The following is a 20,941-nucleotide window of genomic DNA, read 5'->3' on the forward strand; positions in this document are numbered from 1 at the left end:
CCTCTCTTCTCCAGGTGCATACACGCTTATTATGACCCACTTCTCGCATCCAACCTTTACTTTAATCCACATAATTCTTGCATTTACACATTCATATTCTCTTTTCTCCTTCCATAACTGATCATTCAACATTACTGCTACCCCTTCCTTTGCTCTAACTCTCTCAGATACTCCAGATTTAATCCCATTTATTTCCCCCCACCGAAACTCCCCTACCCCCTTCAGCTTTGTTTCGCTTAGGGCCAGGACATCCAACTTCTTTTCATTCATAACATCAGCAATCATCTGTTTCTTGTCATCCGCACTACATCCACGCACATTTAAGCATCCCAGTTTTATAAAGTTTTTCTTCTTCTCTTTTTTAGTAAATGTCTACAGGAGAAGGGGTTACTAGCCCATTGCTCCCGGCATTTTAGTCGCCTCATACGACACGCATGGCTTACGGAGGAAAGATTCTTTTCCACTTCCCCATGGACAATAGAAGAAATAAAGAAGAACAAGAGCTATGTAGAAAAAGGAGAAAAACCTAGATGTATGTATATATATATATGCATGTGCATGTCTGTGAAGTGTGACCAAAGTGTAAGTTGGAGTAGCAAGATATCCCTGTTATCTAGCGTGTTTATGAGACAGAAAAAGACACCAGCAATCCTACCATCATGCAAAACAGTTACAGGTTTCTGTTTCACAGTCATAGACATTTTCATTAATCCATCCATGATAATTTCTTCAAAATTATATTTGAAACACATTACATAGCATATAAATATGCACTCTTTACATGCTATGGAGGGGTGGTAGCCAGGCGTAGGGAAAACATTACGTTTTCTCCACTCCAGCACCAGAGAAAACGTGTATGAATCTGCATTGGCCCAGTCGCCTCCCTTAACACATAACACTTTTGTTTACAATTCTCGGCACAAAGTATTCATTACTTCACCCTCTGTTTATGACGGCATTTCAAGGTAGTTGCTAGAAACAATTAAACTCAGTGAACACGGTATGTCAATGGTAATAATATGGCTCTGGGCAGCATTAAATATCTTGTAGCAATGTAAGTAGGTGTATGTATGTAGCCAGGCAGATTATATACCTACATCTACCGGCTACCTACACTACCTACTAATCACATCTACATTAAGACTACAAATATTTTAAGGTAAGCAATGAACGTACAGTTTATGTATTTTACTTATTGTATTTTTTAATGCCTAGTTCTATTACTAACTTAATATAAGCTAGTGTAAACTTGACAACCCTATGCCTGTTGTGGAATCTATTGTGGCTGTGGGTGAGTCCATGGGGTTGGATGTGAGTGGCCAACAAGAGTCTTCAATAAGGGTAAGTAATAGTGATTTAAATGTTCATTTATCCATTATAATTAGTCATTTATATTTATTTCTCATTGTTTTCTGTATGTAAAACTATAGTTATTCTCTATAAATGTATTTTTTCTTAATATTTTTGGGTGTCTGGAACGAATTAATTGGATTTACATTATTTCTTATGGGAAATATTACTTTGGTTTTCGTCCATTTCGGATTTCGACCGACCTTCTGAAATAGATCAAGGACGAAAACCGGGGTTCCACTGTAGTCTAATAACAGGCATGACTCGTGAGTTATTACCGAGAATGCTCTTATAAATTTATAACTGAAACTGACCTGTTGCACTAACGGCAACATGCCATTAAAACAGTAGTTCTTTCCTGTTAGCTCCTCTCTGCTTTGCTAAGCTTCATGACCTATACAGGTGTGGCCCATCTTTTTGTGAGTATAATAAGTATAATCTAAGCCTCAACTAATCACCCTGTATACAGAGACTTGCCAAGAAGATTAAAGTTGCATTTGGATTATTTAATAATAAAGAGCATGATACTGTAGTAGCAGTGACCACATTGTATGTGCAAACCAAAACAGCCTCTTTAGAAAAGATCCTTGTCAAAAATGGCAGTGTAATGATGAATCACTGTAGGTTCCATAATATAGTTAGTGAAGACATCAGTAATATTCACAGCATAAATTCTTGAGCCTAAACTATATCATCAACATATTATAACATAAAATATATACACTACCATAATCATACATACCCTATGCAATATACATATGCATACCTTATACACATTATGTTGAGATGTTTCTTAACTAAATTATTATTATTATAATCAAGCGCTAAACCCATAAGAGTCATACAGCGCTAATTTCTTAACCAAAACGTTTTATTTCCAAAATATTCTCCAATATATGCTCTCTCTGATGTAACAAGTACTTGTTCAAAATAAAATTTAAATTCCATGTTTATTACTATTTGGCACAGTTTTCAAAAATCAATAGTACAATATTTGAATATTAGAACAGTATATGGTGTAATACTAGACAGTGTCTGATCTAACACTGTGAAGGCAGTTTACCTTCATAATATTGCTAGCTGCTGGACTGATTCTCTGGATGGCTTTCTGACATAATAAGAGCAGAAGACATACACAAATGGTTTCCATATGGACAAAGTTTCTAGCTGGTTTTCTGACACTTTCCAGGTTTTGTGATTATTTTTAATACTACTCTTGTCCTTCTCTTTGTATGATTTATACTCTTAACAGTATTTTTTTTCATCTTGTTTAACATTCTTCAAATGTTTTTTGTGAGAAATTCTAAAATGTTTAGCATAAAGAAAAAGTGTTGCAATTCAGCAAATGTACAGTATGTACATAAATTTATTTTTTGAATGAGAGTAAAATTAATATGAAAAATTTTACATTTATATTTAAGTAATAAATAAATAGAGTACTAAATAAGTACATAAATAACACTGGTCTACAATAAAAATACCTCAGAAATAAAAATTTTCATTCTCTACAAATTTTGGGTCACTGAATATGGATATTATCTTAAATTGCAAAGTGGCTCTTATATAGGAAGCTACTGACTCAGACTAGTTGATGTAGTCTTTGACCTGGGAAGGAAGGAGGGTAAATAAACTGTAGAGGGAAAAAGCTGTTGAGTCAGATCCACAATGCATAAATGTTTAAAGCATATACTGTAAGCAGTTTCCTATAGCCATAATACATAATTGTTAAAAAAATACATGAAATTTCCTTTAGCCAACAAATTTTTATTATGGTTATATTAGTTTTCAGTGTCCCAAAAACCATATACAGTGGACCCCCGCATAACGATTACCTCCGAATGCGACCAATTATGTAAGTGTATTTATGTAAGTGCGTTTGTACGTGTATGTTTGGGGGTCTGAAATGGACTAATCTACTTCACAATATTCCTTATGGGAATAAATTCGGTCAGTACTGGCACCTGAACATACTTATGGAGTGAAAAAATATCGTTAACCGGGGGTCCACTGTATTGCAATGCTATACCTTTTTCCTTTGAAGCACAAAACTGTTCCAAATTTGTAGACCAGTATAATATGGAGAAGGCAAAGGAGACAATAGCTTTAGCTGGACTCGGAGTAGAATAATCCACAAATCAACTCACAAAGGGGACAGTACAGTACATAATTTATGTCTACCTATACATCATAACTTTGGGACTCTGGTAAAAGCACATGTATGCATCACAGAGAAGACGTCGAGGAAGGTCGGGAAGAGCCTTGTTGTCTGTGACGGCGTGAAGCATCTGGCTGCCCTCATCCCCGACCCACTGCATCAAGTCTCCACACTCTACAACAGTTGGGATGTTGTACCCATGCTGCTCACCTGGGTGACAAAAAGATAATCAATTATCAGACAATTAATAAATTTTTCATTCTCAACATTAAGTGATCACCTGCATTATTAGCATAAGAGAGGATTCCCAATTACACTTAACGTGTCTGTTACTGGCTACTTAACTCAAGCTTAACCTGACTTACCACAGACACAGATGTCAGAAGTCAGAGATGGCAGTTCTGCACAGGAAAAATGTCTCTACTAACAGACAGCCCACCAATACCTGTTGCACCCTAGCCAGGATTGACTTCCCATTTTACCTTTCGCCTGTCACTAGAAGCGTCCATAAAAAAGCTGTAGACCTAAAAGCTTCTCTTCGAGGAACACAGGAGATAGCCAAGGCTAAACAAAATAATGTCTTTTAAATGATAAGCTCTAATATAAAAATTATGAAGTCTCTCAATTAAAAAATTCTATCAGAGAACTAAATATATTCTTCATTATCCCCTAAAACCTTTTAATATCATTTATGAAAAGAACCCAAATGGAAACTTGATCAGTAGTCATATGAAAAACCACACCATGCATTAGGCAGTCTCATATTTTGAGAAGGGTTGGGAATATATCTGGAGAAATAATACACTGAATGGATTATCAGTATAAAAATTAATTCCTTTATTATTTTTTCAACGAACCAGCGGTATCCCACTGAAAAAGGTGACCTAAAATGAAAAAGAAAAGTTTGTCTTTTTTGACTGACTCAGGAATGGGGTTACTAGCCCCTCACTCCTGGCATTTTAGTTGCCTAAGAGGCAACATGGCTTATGGAGGAAGAATTTTTTTCCATTTCCCCATGGAGATAACAGGAAATAAAGAACAGGAACTACATATTAACACAATAGAAGAGAACCCAGATGAGTGTGTAAATATATATGCATGTACACCTACCATCCGACTTACGACCGAGTTCGGTTCCGAGAAATCGGTCTTAAGTCGAAATGGACATAAGTCGAACTTTACTACTGGACATCAACGTAAATTTTTTGTAATGACTTTATTTTATTGTTTTATTTTGGTATTTCATGTTTTACTTTACTTTTTATGCTGTTAGTACTGTATTTTATACTGTAAGGTTTAGGATAAACACTGTGTACAACACAAACACTTGTTTATTTCCCAGAAATTTGGCATAAAAAACACGGTCGTAAGTCGAGTCGTCGTATGTCGAGCAGGTCGTAAGTCGGATGGTAGGTGTACATGCATGTGTAATGTGACCTAAGTGTAAGTAGAAATAGAAAGATATACCTATTCTTCTTTCAACAAACTGGTCATATCCCACCAAGGTAGGGTGGCCCCAAAAAGAAAAACAGAAGTTTCTCTTTTAAACTTAAGTAATGTATACAGGAGAAGGGGTTACTAGCCTCATGCTCCGGGCATGCTAGTCGCCTCTTACAACACGCATGGCTTACGGGGAAAGAATTCTGTTTCACTTCCCCATGGAGATAAGAGGAAATAAACAAGAATAAGAACTAGTATTAAAATAGAAGAAAACCCAGAGGGGTGTGTATATATATGCTTGTACATGTATGTGTAGTGTGACCTAAGTGTAAGTAGAAGTAGCAAGATGTACCTGAAATCTTGCATGTTTATGAGACAGAAAAAAGACATCAGCAATCCTACTATCATATAAAACTATTACAGGTTTCTGTTTCACACTCACTTGGCAGGACGGTAGTACCTCCTTGAGTGGTTGTTGTCTACCAACTTACTACCTAGGTATAAACTATTTAATATTAATAAATTTATTACAATAAATGAATATAATAAAATTATCATTTCCCTTGCATGTTTAACAATAAAAATACTATAAGGAAGGGTAGGTGGGTGGCATGCTCAAAGGCTGTTAGCCCTTAACACCAACACAACAGCAAACCCTCACACACGTCCTACTGCCTTACAATATGCGAGTGTACCAACTAAACTGATGCACAAATATATGTGAAGTAGGTACTATATATACATATAACATCCAGGTTCCTTTCGTCTTTTAACTTTTATTATGCAAAGGAAGATAAACAGAGGATATATAAACATTGGGAAGGTCTCTCATGGACAGGTGCAGTTCACGTTTGTCCTCTTAATTTGTTTATAAAAATTGTTTACAGGAAGATCACTGTCCAAACGTAGATCTATGTTTGCACTGCTAATGCTCTGAATGTAGATCTACGCTTTATTTTACATGCTTTCAAATGTAAGAAAATGTAGATCTACATTCAGAGCGCTAGCAGTGCAAACGCAGATCTACGTTTGGACAGTTTAAAGGTTAAGCATAGTAAGTTTATTTAGGTCCTAGGTAGTATTTTGGTAGACAGCAGCTGCCCAGGGAGGTACTACCGTCCTGCCAAGTGAGTGTAAAATGGAAGCCTGTAATTACTTTACATGATGGTAGGATTGCTGGTGTCTTTCTTTTCTGTCTTATAAACAAAGGTAGTAGGTTGGTAGACAGCAACCGCCCAGGGAGGTACTACCGTCCTGCCAAGTGAGTGTAAAACTGAAGCCTGTAATTGTTTTACACGATGGTAAGATTGCTGGTGTCTTTTTTTTATCTGTCTCATACACATGCAAGATTTCAGGTATGTCTTGCTACTTCTACTTACACTTAGGTCACACTACACATACATGTACAAGCATATATATACACACCCCTTTGGGTTTTCTTCTATTTTCTTTCTAGTTCTTGTTCTTGTTTATTTCCTCTTACCTCCATGGGGAAGTGGAACAGAATTCTTCCTCCGTAAGCCATGCGTGTTGTAAGAGGCGACTAAAATGCCGGGAGCAAGGAGCTAGTAACCCCTTCTCCTGTATATATTACTAAATGTAAAAGGAGAAACTTTCGTTTTTCCTTTTGGGCCACCCCGCCTCGGTGGGAAACGGCCGGTGTGTTGAAAGAAAGAAAGAAACAAAGGTAGTAGGTTGGTAGACAGCAACCACCCAGGGAAGTACTACCGTCCTGCCAGATGACTGTGAAACAGAAACCTGTAACTGTTTTGCATGATGGTAGGATTGCTGGTTTCTTTTTCTGTCTCATAAACACGCTAGATAACAGGGATATCTTGATACTCCTACTTACACTTTGGTCACACTTCACAGACACGCACATGCATATATATATACATACATCTAGGTTTTTTCTCCTTTTTCTAAATAGCTCTTGTTCTTTATTTCTTCTATTGTCCATGGGGAAGTGGAAAAGAATCTTTCCTCCGTAAGCTATGCGTGTCATATGAGGCGACTAAAATGCCGGGAGCAATGGGCTAGTAACCCCTTCTCCTGTAGACATTTACTAAAAAAGAGAAGAAGAAAAACTTTATAAAACTGGGATGCTTGAATGTGCGTGGATGTAGTGCGGATGACAAGAAACAGATGATTGCTGATGTTATGAATGAAAAGAAGTTGGATGTCCTGGCCCTAAGCGAAACAAAGCTGAAGGGGGTAGGGGAGTTTCGGTGGGGGGAAATAAATGGGATTAAATCTGGAGTATCTGAGAGAGTTAGAGCAAAGGAAGGGGTAGCAGTAATGTTGAAGGATCAGTTATGGAAGGAGAAAAGAGAATGTGTAAATTCAAGAATTATGTGGATTAAAGTAAAGGTTGGATGCGAAAAGTGGGTCATAAAAAGCGTGTATGCACCTGGAGAAGAGAGGAATGTAGAGGAGAGAGAGAGATTTTGGGAGATGTTAAGTGAATGTATAGGAGCTTTTGAACCAAGTGAGAGAGAAATTGTGGTAGGGGACCTGAATGCTAAAGTAGGAGAAACTTTTAAAGAGGGTGTGGTAGGTAAGTTTGGGGTGCCAGGTGTAAATGATAATGGGAGCCCTTTGATTGAACTTTGTATAGAAAGGGGTTTAGTTATAGGTAATACATATTTTAAGAAAAAGAGGATAAATAAGTATACAAGATATGATGTAGGGCGAAATGACAGTAGTTTGTTGGATTATGTATTGGTAGATAAAAGACTGTTGAGTAGACTTCAGGATGTACATGTTTATAGAGGGGCCACAGATATATCAGATCACTTTCTAGTTGTAGCTACACTGAGAGTAAAAGGTAGATGGGATACAAGGAGAATAGAAGCATCAGGGAAGAGAGAGGTGAAGGTTTATAAACTAAAAGAAGAGGCAGTTAGGGTAAGATATAAACAGCTACTGGAGGATAGATGGGCTAATGAGAGCATAGGCAATGGGGTTGAAGAGGTATGGGGTAAGTTTAAAAATGTAGTGTTAGAGTGTTCAGCAGAAGTTTGTGGTTACAGGAAAGTGGGTGCGGGAGGGAAGAGGAGCGATTGTTGGAATGATGATGTAAAGAGAGTAGTAAGGGAGAAAAAGTTAGCATATGAAAAGTTTTTACAAAGTAGAAGTGATGCAAGGAGGGAAGAGTATATGGAGTAAAAGAGAGAGGTTAAGAGAGTGGTGAAGCAATGTAAAAAGAGAGCAAATGAGAGAGTGGGTGAGATGTTATCAGCAAATTTTGTTGAAAATAAGAAAAAGTTTTGGAGTGAGATTAACAAGTTAAGGAAGCCTAGAGAACAAATGGATTTGTCAGTTAAAAATAGGAGAGGAGAGTTATTAAATGGAGAGTTAGAGGTATTGGGAAGATGGAGGGAATATTTTGAGGAATTGTTAAATGTTGATGAAGCTAGGGAAGCTGTGATTTTGTGTATAGGGCAAGGAGGAATAACATCTTGTAGGAGTGAGGAAGAGCCAGTTGTGAGTGTGGGGGAAGTTCGTGAGGCAGAAGGTAAAATGAAAGGGGGTAAGGCAGCCGGGACTGATGGGATAAAGACAGAAATGTTAAATGCAGGTGGGGATATAGTTTTGGAGTGGTTGATGCAATTATTTAATAAATGTATGGAAGAGGGTAAGGTACCTAGGGATTGGCAGAGAGCATGCATAGTTCCTTTGTATAAAGGCAAAGGGGACAAAAGAGAGTGCAAAAATTATAAGGGGATAAGTCTGATATCAAATTGGGGAGGAGGAGTATGGAAGAAGTGAATGTTTTCAGATACTTGGGAGTTGACGTGTCGGCGGATGGATTTATGAAGGATGAGGTTAATCATAGAATTGATGAGGGAAAAAAGGTGAGTGGTGCGTTGAGGTATATGTGGAGTCAAAAAATGTTATCTATGGAGGCAAAGAAGGGAATGTATGAAAGTATAGTAGTACCAATGCTCTTATATGGATGTGAAGCTTGGGTGGTAAATGCAGCAGCGAGGAGACGGTTGGAGGCAGTGGAGATGTCCTGTCTAAGGGCAATGTGTGGTGTAAATATTATGCAGAAAATTCGGAGTGTGGAAATTAGGAGAAGGTGTGGAGTTAATAAAAGCATTAGTCAGAGGGCAGAAGAGGGGTTGTTGAGGTGGTTTGGTCATTTAGAGAGAATGGATCAAAGTAGAATGACATGGAAAGCATATAAATCTATAGGGGAAGGAAAGAGGGGTAGGGGTCGTCCTCGAAAGGGTTGGAAAGAGGGGGTAAAGGAGGTTTTGTGGGTGAGGGGCTTGGACTTCCAGCAAGCGTGCATGAGCGTGTTAGATAGGAGTGAATGGAGACGAATGATACTTGGGACCTGACGATCTGTTGGAGTGTGAGCAGGGTAATATTTAGTGAAGGGATTCAGGGAAACCGGTTATTTTCATATAGTCGGACTTGAGTCCTGGAAATGGGAAGTACAATGCCTGCACTTTAAAGGAGGGGTTTGGGATATTGGCAGTTTGGAGGGATATGTTGTGTATCTCTATACGTATATGCTTCTAAACTGTTATATTCTGAGCACCTCTGCAAAAGCAGTGATAATGTGTGAGTGTGGTGAAAGTGTTGAATGATGATGAAAGTATTTTCTTTTTGGGGATTTTCTTTCTTTTTTTTTGGGTCACCCTGCCTCGGTGGGAGACGACCGACTTGTTGAAAAAAAAAAAAAAAAAAAGTCTGTTGAGTATACCTGGTAAAGTGTATGGTAGAGTTATTATTGAAAGGATTAAGAGTAAGACGGAGAATAGGATAGCAGATGAACAAAGAGGCTTTAGGAAAGGTAGGGGGTGTGTGGACCAGGTGTTTACAGTGAAACATATAAATGAACAGTATTTAGATAAGGCTAAAGAGGTCTTCGTGGCATTTATGGATTTGGAAAAGGCATATGACAGGGTGGATAGGGGGGCAATGTGGCAGATGTTGCAGGTGTATGGTGTAGGAGGTAGGTTACTGAAAGCAGTGAAGAGCTTTTACGAGGATAGTGAGGCTCAAGTTAGAGTATGTAGGAAAGAGGGAAATTATTTCCCAGTAAAAGTAGGCCTTAGACAAGGATGTGTGATGTCACCGTGGTTGTTTAATATATTTATAGATGGGGTTGTAAGAGAAGTAAATGCGAGGGTCTTGGCAAGAGGCGTGGAGTTAAAAGATAAAGAATCACACAAAGTGGGAGTTGTCACGGTTGCTCTTTGCTGATGACACTGTGCTCTTGGGAGATTCTGAAGAGAAGTTGCAGAGATTGGTGGATGAATTTGGTAGGGTATGCAAAAGTAGAAAATTAAAAGTGAATACAGGAAAGAGTAAGGTTATGAGGATAACAAAAAGATTAGGTGATGAAAGATTGGATATCAGATTGGAGGGAGAGAGTATGGAGGAGGTGAATGTATTCAGATATTTGGGAGTGGACGTGTCAGCGGATGGATCTATGAAAGATGAGGTGAATCATAGAATTGATGAGGGGAAAAGGGTGAGTGGTGCACTTAGGAGTCTGTGGAGACAAAGAACTTTGTCCTTGGAGGCAAAGAGGGGAATGTATGAGAGTATAGTTTTACCAACGCTCTTATATGGGTGTGAAGCATGGGTGATGAATGTTGCAGCGAGGAGAAGGCTGGAGGCAGTGGAGATGTCATGTCTGAGGGCAATGTGTGGTGTGAATATAATGCATAGAATTCGTAGTTTGGAAGTTAGGAGGAGGTGCGGGATTACCAAAACTGTTGTCCAGAGGGCTGAGGAAGCGTTGTTGAGGTGCTTCGGACAAGTAGAGAGAATGGAGTGAAACAGAATGACTTCAAGAGTGTATCAGTCTGTAGTGGAAGGAAGGCGGGGTAGGGGTCGGCCTAGGAAAGGTTGGAGGGAGGTGGTAAAGGAGGTTTGTGTGCGAGGGGCTTGGACTTCCAGCAGGCATGCGTGAAAGTGGTTGATAGGAGTGAATGGAGACAAATGGTTTTTAATACTTGACGTGCTGTTGGAGCGTGAGCAAAGTAACATTTATGAAGGGGTTCAGGGAAACTTGCAGGCCGGACTTGAGTCCTGGAGATGGGAAGTACAGTGCCTGCACTCTGAAGGAGGGGTGTTAATGTTGCAGTTTAAAAACTGTAGTGTAAAGCACCCTTCTGGCAAGACAGTGATGGAGTGAATGATGGTGAAAGTTTTTCTTTTTCGGGCTACCCTGCCTTGGTGGGAATCGGCCAGTGTGATAATAATAAAAAAAAAAAACATGCAAGATTTCAGGTACGTCTTGCTACTTCTACTTACGCTTAGGTCACACTACACTTGCATGTAGAAGCATATATATATATATACATACCCCTCTGGACTTTCTTCTATTTTCTTATTAGTCTTTGTTCGTGTTAATTCCCTCTTATCTCCATCAGCAAGTGGAACAGAATTCTTCCTCCATAAGCCATGTGTGTTGTAAGAGGTGACTAACATGCCAGGAGCAAGGGGCTAGTAACCCCTTCTCCTGTATACATTACTAAAGTTAAAAAGAGAAACTTTTGTGTTTTCTTTTTGGGCCACCCTGCCTCGGTGGGATACAGCCGGTTTGTTGAAAGAAGAACCCGAAAAAAGTCAGACGAAGTGACTTATTGAAATGAAAACACTGCATGTATTGACTGGTATGCAGGAATCTAGCTAATCTAATCACACACAGATCTGAGAACTATATGGGACATGTATGTATGAACCAATGAGAGGTGGGATGGGGAAGGCAAGGGAGGAAGCTAATCTTCCCCCATTAACACAATGGACTGACCCACAGGCAGATTGCCTGCAAGACCACTAGATGCAGGGGAAAAATCCTATGGTACAGCTTGTGGTGTTCCAAATTTTTTCCCCAAAAGTGACACTGTGCTAGTCAAATTTTACAGAGTGCTAGTCAAAAATATGCCGCAATTTTTCAATAGTGTAATGGAGAAAAAGTGTTAAAGGAACTCATGTTAATCGATGGTCTACTGTATATATATATATATATATAAACGTTACTTTTTTAGCAATAATAGTTTCTTAATAAGCAGAAATACTCTAACAAGAAAGCTGGTAAAACATTAACCCACCTTTTCTGTCTGCCATTGAGTCAAAAAAGCACCAAGTAGCATCAGCACCAGAACCACACCTCGTGAATGCGACGTAATGCGAAGTCTCAATGCATACTACAGCAAAGAGCTCCATGTACACTCGGGGAATAGAGCCACAGTGATCAGCCAGCATCTAGATATTATCAATGAAAAAATACAAATAAACAATCGTGCACAAAGAAGGATGTGTTTGTAATTAAATTCATATGCAACATGACTGACCTAATTTAAAATGAGGAAAACAGAATTTATAAGTTTATATAAGGGGTTAAGAAACTTTAGGATTTTTTTTTTTTTAACAAGTTGGCCGTCTCCCACCGAGGCAGGGTGACCCAAAAAGAAAGAAAATCCCCAAAGAGAAAATACTTTCATCATCATTCAATACTTTCACCTCAATAATACATAATCACTGTTTTTGCAGAGGTGCCCAGAACACAACAGTTTAGAAGCATATACGTATAAAGATACACAACATATCCCTCCAAACTGCCAATATCCTAACTTAGGGGATATGGAAAGAAAATATGTAATATAATACAATTAGGATGCATGGTAAACTTACCAAAAATGCTGTAACACACCCTACCTGAAAATCTGGAGGAACTTTTAATTTGCGTGTAGATGTGTGACTGCCTCTTTTCTTGTGGCTATGAGCCTGCAAATAAAGAAATAACATTATTTAAAATATCTTTCTGCTAACCTTTATTATGTGGAGAGCAGGAGTATGTATGTTCCTGAGAATCCCCATTATGATACAAGGAAAGAATACTAACCTTGTCCATACATTTGGCACAGAAGGCAATGCTCTCAAGACCTGACCCACACTGTCCAAAGCACTCACGACACTCGTATTCAGCTAACTTGCCACATATAATGCATTGTCGGGGTGCTGTCAAGAAGGAAACTATGTAAATACACCAAGTTACCTACACAATCTCTTAACTGCATTTATATCACAATATGTTCTAAAAAGTAACACAGAATTATTCATTTCAGTATTTTTTCTCCTTCAGTAAACAGGTAAGTTTATAAATAAAATCTCATGAATAGCTCAAAGTCTGTCTGTGCTGAAACAATACATGAAATGCATCTGCTATTTCCCTGCAAGTGAGGTTCCTTGATGCCAGTGAGGTGTCTCCTGCTCCCAGGAACTGAACCTGGCCTTTCCCTCCTTGGATCATGCCTGGATGCCTCCCATTCTCCAGGCTCTGTATGACCTGAGTTTACTACTTCCTCCATGAATGTAATAATAATAATAATAATAATAATAATAATAATAATAATAATAATAATAATAATAATAATAAAATAATAATAATAATAACAATATAATAATAATAATGTATCATTCAGTGGTACAAAGTCCCCTCACATTCCTGTGGTAAAGGGATAATACTGGTATTTATTTTCTTTCCAATAAAGGGTTAATGTCTCCTCACCACTTTCATGTTGGTTTAACAAAATATGAAACAAATTACATAAAGAATTGCAAAGTTAAAGATTAATAACCAAATATTTAATAGAGGGAGATTATTTCCCAGTAAAAGTAGGCCTTAGACAAGGATGTGTGATGCCACCATTGTTGTTCAATATATTTATAGATGAGGTTGTAAGAGAAGTGAATGCTCAGGTGTTGGCAAGAAGTTTGGGGTTGAAAGAAAAAGAATCTAACAAAGTGGGAGTTGTCACAGTTGCTCTTTGCTGATGACACTGTGCTTTTGGGAGATTCTGAAGATAAGTTGCAGAGGTTGGTGGATGAGTTTGGTAGGGTATGTAAAAAGAAGAAATTGAAAGTGAATATAGGAGAGTAAGGTGATGAGGATAACAATAAAATTAGGTACTGAAAGATTGGATATCAGGTTGGAGGGAGAGAGTATGGAGGAGGTGAATGTATTCAGATATTTAGGAGTGGACATGTCAGCAGATGGGTCTATGAAAAATGAGGTGAATCATAGAATTGACGAGTGAACTAAGAGGTCTGTGGAGACAAAGGAATTTGTCCATGAAAGCAAAGAGGAAAAATGTATGAGAGTATAGTTATACTAACACTCTTATATGGGTGTGAAGCATGGGTGGTGAATGGCAACAAGGAGAAGGCTGGAGGCAGTGGAGATGTCGTGCCTGAGGACAATGAGCGGTGTGAATATAATGCAGAGAATTCATAGTTTGGAAATTAGGAGGAGGAGGTGTGGGATTACCAAAACTATTATCCAGAGGGCTGAGGAGGTGGTGTTGAGGTGGTTTGAACATACAAATAGAATGACTTCGAGAGTGCATAACTCTGTAGTGGAGGGAAGGCAGGGTAGAGGTTGGCCTAGGAAAGGTTGGAGGGAAGGGGTAAAGGAGGTTTTGTGTGCGAGGGGCTTGGACTTCCAGCAAGCATGTGTGAGTGTGTTAGATAGGTGCAAATGGAGACAAATGGTTTTTAGGATTTGATGTGCTATTGGAGAGTGAGCAAGGTAATGTTTATGAAGGAATTCGGGGAAACTGGCAGGCCGGTCTTGAGTCCTGGAGATGGGAAGTACAGTGATTGCACTCTGAAGGAGGGGTGTTAGTGTTGCAGTTTTATAATTGTAGGGTATGCATGCCTCTGGCTAGACAGTGATGGAGTGAATGATGGTGAAAGTTTTTCTTTTTTGGGCCACCCTACCTCAGTGGGAGATGGCCAAAGTGTTAATAAAAAAAAAAATTAATAGACCGATGAAAAGACATTTTATTTTTTATTTTTTTTTTATTATCACACTGGCCGATTCCCACCAAGGCAGGGTGGCCCGAAAAAGAAAAACTTTCACCATCATTCACTCCATCACTGTCTTGCCAGAAGGGTGCTTTACACTACAGTTTTTAAACTGCAACATTAACACCCCTCCTTCAGAGTGCAGGCACTGTACTTCCCATCTCCAGGACTCAAGTCCGGCCTGCCAGTTTCCCTGAACCCCTTCATAAATGTTACTTTGCTCACACTCCAACAGCACGTCAAGTATTAAAAACCATTTGTCTCCATTCACTCCTATCAAACACGCTCACGCATGCCTGCTGGAAGTCCAAGCCCCTCGCACACAAAACCTCCTTTACCCCCTCCCTCCAACCTTTCCTAGGCCGACCCCTACCCCGCCTTCCTTCCACTACAGACTGATACACTCTTGAAGTTATTCTGTTTCACTCCATTCTCTCTACATGTCCGAACCACCTCAACAACCCTTCCTCAGCCCTCTGGACAACAGTTTTGGTAATCCTGCACCTCCTCCTAACTTCCAAACTACGAATTCTCTGCATTATATTCACACCACACATTGCCCTCAGACATGACATCTCCACTGCCTCCAGCCTTCTCCTCGCTGCAACATTCATCACCCATGCTTCACACCCATATAAGAGCGTTGGTAAAACTATGCTCTCATACATTCCCCTCTTTGCCTCCAAGGACAAAGTTCTTTGTCTCCACAGACTCCTAAGTGCACCACTCACTCTTTTTCCCTCATCAATTCTATGATTCACCTCATCTTTCATAGACCCATCCGCTGACACGTCCACTCCCAAATATCTGAATACATTCACCTCCTCCATACTCTCTCCCTCCAATCTGATATTCAATCTTTCATCACCTAATATTTTTGTTATCCTCATAACCTTACTCTTTCCTGTATTCACCTTTAATTTTCTTCTTTTGCACACCCTACCAAATTCATCCACCAATCTCTGCAACTTCTCTTCAGAATCTCCCAAGAGCACAGTGTCATCAGCAAAGAGCAGCTGTGACAACTCCCACTTTGTGTGTGATTCTTTATCTTTTAACTCCACGCCTCTTGTCAAGACCCTCGCATTTACTTCTCTTACAACCCCATCTATAAATATATTAAACAACCACGGTGACATCACACATCCTTGTCTAAGGCCTACTTTTACTGGGAAATAATTTCCCTCTTTCCTACATACTCTAACTTGAGCCTCACTATCCTCGTAAAAACTCTTCACTGCTTTCAGTAACCTACCTCCTACACCATACACTTGCAACATCTGCCACATTGGCCCCCTATCCACCCTGTCATACGCCTTTTCCAAATCCATAAATGCCACAAAGACCTCTTTAACCTTATCTAAATACTGTTCACTAATATGTTTCACTGTAAACACCTGGTCCACACACCCCCTACCTTTCCTAAAGCCTCCTTGTTCATCTGCTATCCTATTCTCCGTCTTACTCTTAATTCTTTCAATAATAATTCTACCATACACTTTACCAGGTATACTCAGCAGACTTATCCCCCTATAATTTTTGCACTGTCTTTTATCCCCTTTGACTTTATACAAAGGAACTATGCATGCTCTGGCTAGACAGTGATGGAGTGAATGATGGTGAAAGTTTTTCTTTTTTGGGCCACCCTACCTCAGTGGGAGATGGCCAAAGTGTTAATAAAAAAAAAAATTAATAGACTGATGAAAAGACATTATGTGTATGTATATGCTGCCAGGGACAAGGAGCCTTTGGCCTTTCAAGGTAATGTACATTCACTACTGTAGTTAAGAAATATGTACAATCAATATACAATACTTACAGTTCTCAATGACATCTGTAACATCAAGAACCATGGACGGCAAAATCCTTGGGTACATTTTGTAGTCTTTTCCAAAACGGGGCATCTGGATAATCAAACAGGACGGAACCTGCAAAAAGTATACTAATTTAAATTTCTTCTATGGTAAAGGAATACGTAATTGTTAAATAATATATACAGTAACCAAAATAAGGAGACAACACATTTACCATCATTCACTTAATTGCTGTCTTGCCAGACAGGTGCTGATATTGCTTTTTAGATGACCTTCCAAAGCATAACATTCTCACTGCTCTTTAAAGTGAAGCCACTAACCTCATTATTCCTTTCTCTTCACTTTAAAGAAAATGTATACAGCCTCTCCTCAATGATAGAGTTCCATTCCTAAGAGCACGTCAGTAAACAAATTCGTCGCTAAGTGAGGCACATACTATGCCTGTAGTGGGTTTGTGTCAATCATCTCTGATATTGTTTTAATGTCACTTCTGCACCATTTATAACATTTCTGGTATATTTTTAAACGTTTATACAGTAATGTATTGTATACTGTAATAAACAAAATAGAGGAAATCAGCTCTAATATACTTTATTTAGGTATGCATGCTGGTCAGAGAGCCCGTCATAAGTCTGAGTCATCGGTAAACAAGTATATCGCTATGTGAGGAGAGGCTAAATTCACTCTATTTTATGGTAATCATATACTGTACTACAGAGTTAAGTTTAACAAGGGGCAAGATAGTTAGAGAAAGACTGAATACTATTTAAAATCTGAACACAAGTCTGGCTAACTGGTTTTGCCTGAATTCTTCATAATGTTACTATGTTCACACTCCAACAGCATGTAAAGTCATAAAAACCCTTGTTTCCACTCACTCCAATCAAATGTGCTCATACATGTCTGTTGGTCATTACTTTTTATGAATATCAATATAAATTCTCCATGGGGAAGTGAAACAGAATTCTTCCTCCATGAGCCATGTGTGTCATAAGAGGTGACTAAAATGCTGGGAGCAAGGGGCTAGTAACCTCTTCTCCTGTATACATTACTAAAGTTAGAAAGAGAAACTTTTTTGTTTTGTTTTTTTGGGCCACCCTGCCTCAGTGGGATATGGCCGGTTTGTTGAAAGAAGATCAATATAAATTAAATTAGAGGGATATTGTGTTTCAGAGACATGATCTCTGAAACATAAAAGTTAACCAAATCTGAAACAATGTTTTGTATTACTGTGAATGCCAGTGTATAAGTTGACCCCTAAAGGTTCGAGGTGTTAATTCAAGTTTAGGCCTCCATTCCTTCAGGAATGTGCTGTGTCCTCATTTTCACCTTATTTTCACATATCAGCAACTTTTATATTTGGCATAATAGTTGTCCCCTAGTACTGAAGAAATTTTTTTAAGCTTAAAAAGTCAACTTATACACCAACATATATATTATATCCAGTGTTTTGTTTTGAGATGCCTGTAGAAACCTAACTCTTCGTGAATTTGTAAACTGTCGTATCTGGATGCCTCTACAAAGACAGTGATTATCTATGAGTGATGGTGAAAGTGTTGAATGATAATTAAAGTTTGTTTGTTTGTTTCTTTTGGGGTTTTTCTTTCTTTTGGGGTTTTTCTTTCTTTTGGGTCACCCTACTTTGGTGGGAGGTGGCCGGCGTGTTGAAACAAAAAATGAAGAAGACTACAACACTGCTGCAAAATTTCTGTTCAATTTCTATAAACTTTTACAAACTAGAAATGTTTTAATGGGGCCAGAATAAGGAATCCATCTAAACTCACATGTATTCTCTTCTGCTAGTCTTCTGAAGAATTCATCGGCATATTTCAAAATGCACATAACAACCTCATACAAATTGAAAATTACTACATTTGTAAGCACTTACACTCCAAATACTGTAACGTAATAAATATCTTGCTGAGTGTGCTGTTCGCAACTTACTTGCTTCAATTTAATATCTGAGGTCAGGAAAGATTGGTCAAAGAGATTCTGAACTGATGGTAGGTTAAGCTTCTCATCCTTATCAACAAAAAGCTGGTAATGATAGGCTTCTTGACCAGAGGATAACTGAAGAAGGGGCTCAGCTTGAAGAATCTGGGCCAACAGTGAGTGCAGGAACTCCTCTGGATCTGCAATGATGAAGGAAATACCAGTCAACAGTAGAGTCAACTGATGAGATAACATCACCATACTGTCATATCTGCCCTGAGATATTGGATAACTGGCAATTTTGTAGTTTAAATTTATGTGAGTGAGTGAGTGAGTAGGTGTGTGTGTGTGTGTGTGTGTGTGTGTGTGTGTGTGTGTGTGTGTGTGTGTGTGTACTCACCTATTTGTACTCACCTAGTTGAGGTTGCAGGGGTCGAGTCCAAGCTCATGGCCCCGCCTCTTCACTGATCGCTACTAGGTCACTGTCCCTGAACCGTGAGCTTTATCATACCTCTGCTTAAACCTATGGATCCTGCCTTCACTACATCGCTTCCCAAACTATTCCACTTCCTGACTACTCTGTGGCTGAAGAAATACTTCCTAACATCCCTGTGAAACACATAAGTGAACAGTATTTAGATGAGGCTAAAGAGGTCTTTGTGGCATTTATGGATTTGGAAAAGGCGTATGACAGGATGGATAGGGGGGCAATGTGGCAGATGTTGCAGGTGTATGGTGTAGGAGGTAGGTTACTGAAAGCAGTGAAGAGTTTTTACGAGGATAGTGAGGCTCAAGTTAGAGTATGTAGGAAAGAGGGAAATTATTTCCCAGTAAAAGTAGGCCTTAGACAAGGATGTGTGATGTCACCGTGGTTGTTTAATATATTTATAGATGGGGTTGTAAGAGAAGTAAATGCAAAGGTCTTGGCAAGAGGCGTGGAGTTAAAAGATAAAGAATCACACAAAGTAGGAGTTGTCACAGTTGCTCTTTGCTGATGACACTGTGCTCTTGGGAGATTCTGAAGAGAAGTTGCAGAGATTGGTGGATGAATTTGGTAGGGTATGCAAAAAAAGAAAATTAAAAGTGAATATAGGAAGGAGTAAGGTTATGAGGATAACAAAAAGATTAGGTGATGAAAGATTGGATATCAGATTGGAGGGAGAGAGTATGGAGGAGGTGAATGTATTCAGATATTTGGGAGTGGACGTGTCAGCGAATGGGTCTATGAAAGATGAGGTGAATCATAGAATTGATGAGGGGAAAAGGGTGAGTGGTGCACTTAGGAGTCTGTGGAGACAAAGAACTTTGTCCTTGGAGGCAAAGAGGGGAATGTATGAGAGTATAGTTTTACCAACGCTCTTATATGGGTGTGAAGCATGGGTGATGAATGTTGCAGCGAGGAGAAGGCTGGAGGCAGTGGAGATGTCATGTCTGAGGGCAATATGTGGTGTGAATATAATGCAGAGAATTCGTAGTTTGGAAGTTAGGAGGAGGTGCGGGATTACCAAAACTGTTGTCCAGAGGGCTGAGGAAGGGTTGTTGAGGTGGTTCAGACATGTAGAGAGAATGGAGCGAAACAGAATGACTTCAAGAGTGTATCAGTCTGTAGTGGAAGGAAGGCAGGGTAGGGGTCGGCCTAGGAAAGGTTGGAGGGAGGGGGTAAAGGAGGTTTTGTGTGCGAGGGGCTTGGACTTCCAGCAGGCATGCGTGAGCGTGTTTGATAGGAGTGAATGGAGACAAATGGTTTTTAATACTTGACATGCTGTTGGATTGTGAGCAAAGTAACATTTATGAAGGGGTTCAGGGAAACCGGCAGGCCGGACTTGAGTCCTGGAGATGGGAAGTACAGTGCCTGCACTCTGAAGGAGGGGTGTTAATGTTGCAGTTTAAAAACTGTAGTGTAAAGCACCCTTCTGGCAAGACAGTGATGGAGTGAATGATGGTGAAAGTTTTTCTTTTTCGGGCCACCCTGCCTTGGTGGGAATCAGCCAGTGTGATAATAAATAAAAAAATCCCTGTGATTCATCTGTGTCTTCAACTTCCAACTGTGTCCCCTTGTTGCTGTGTCCCATCTCTGGAACATCCTGTCTTTGTTCACCTTGTCAATTCCTCTAAGTATTTTGTATGTGGTTATCATGTCCCCCCTATCTCTCCTGTCCTCCAGTGTTGTCAGGTTGATTTCCCTTAACCTCTCCTCGTAGGACATACCTCTTAGCTCTGGGACTAGTCTTGTTGTAAACCTTTGCACTTTCTCTAGTTTCTTTACTTGCTTGGCTAGGTGTGGGTTCCAAACTGGTGCCATATACTCCAATATGGGCCTAATGTACACGGTGTACAAGGTCCTGAACGATTCCTTATTAAGATGTCGGAATGCTGTTCTGTGGTTTGCTAGGCGCCCATATGCTGCAGCAGT

The 20,941-nt window shown here is 39.3% G+C and overlaps 1 protein-coding gene across 16 annotated transcripts in view; it reads right to left on the reverse strand.

Moving 5' to 3' along the window:
- Positions 1–2,687: 2,687 nt before the first annotated feature.
- Positions 2,688–20,941, reverse strand: part of CYLD (ubiquitin carboxyl-terminal hydrolase CYLD) — a 56,216-nt gene continuing 37,962 nt past the window's right edge. For all 16 annotated transcript variants that reach the window (XM_070087747.1, XM_070087746.1, XM_070087744.1 and 13 more), the window contains 6 exons: positions 18,541–18,728; positions 16,602–16,710; positions 12,819–12,934; positions 12,632–12,700; positions 12,025–12,178; positions 2,688–3,715 (listed from right to left, as the gene is read on the reverse strand). In XM_070087747.1, the coding sequence (XP_069943848.1) occupies positions 3,525–3,715; positions 12,025–12,178; positions 12,632–12,700; positions 12,819–12,934; positions 16,602–16,710; positions 18,541–18,728 (827 nt within the window). In that variant the 3' untranslated portion in view covers positions 2,688–3,524. The remainder of the gene's footprint in view (positions 3,716–12,024; positions 12,179–12,631; positions 12,701–12,818; positions 12,935–16,601; positions 16,711–18,540; positions 18,729–20,941) is intronic.

The sequence above is a fragment of the Cherax quadricarinatus genome, chromosome 23, assembly GCF_038502225.1.
Source record: "Cherax quadricarinatus isolate ZL_2023a chromosome 23, ASM3850222v1, whole genome shotgun sequence".
NCBI classification, from domain to species: Eukaryota; Metazoa; Arthropoda; class Malacostraca; order Decapoda; family Parastacidae; genus Cherax; species Cherax quadricarinatus.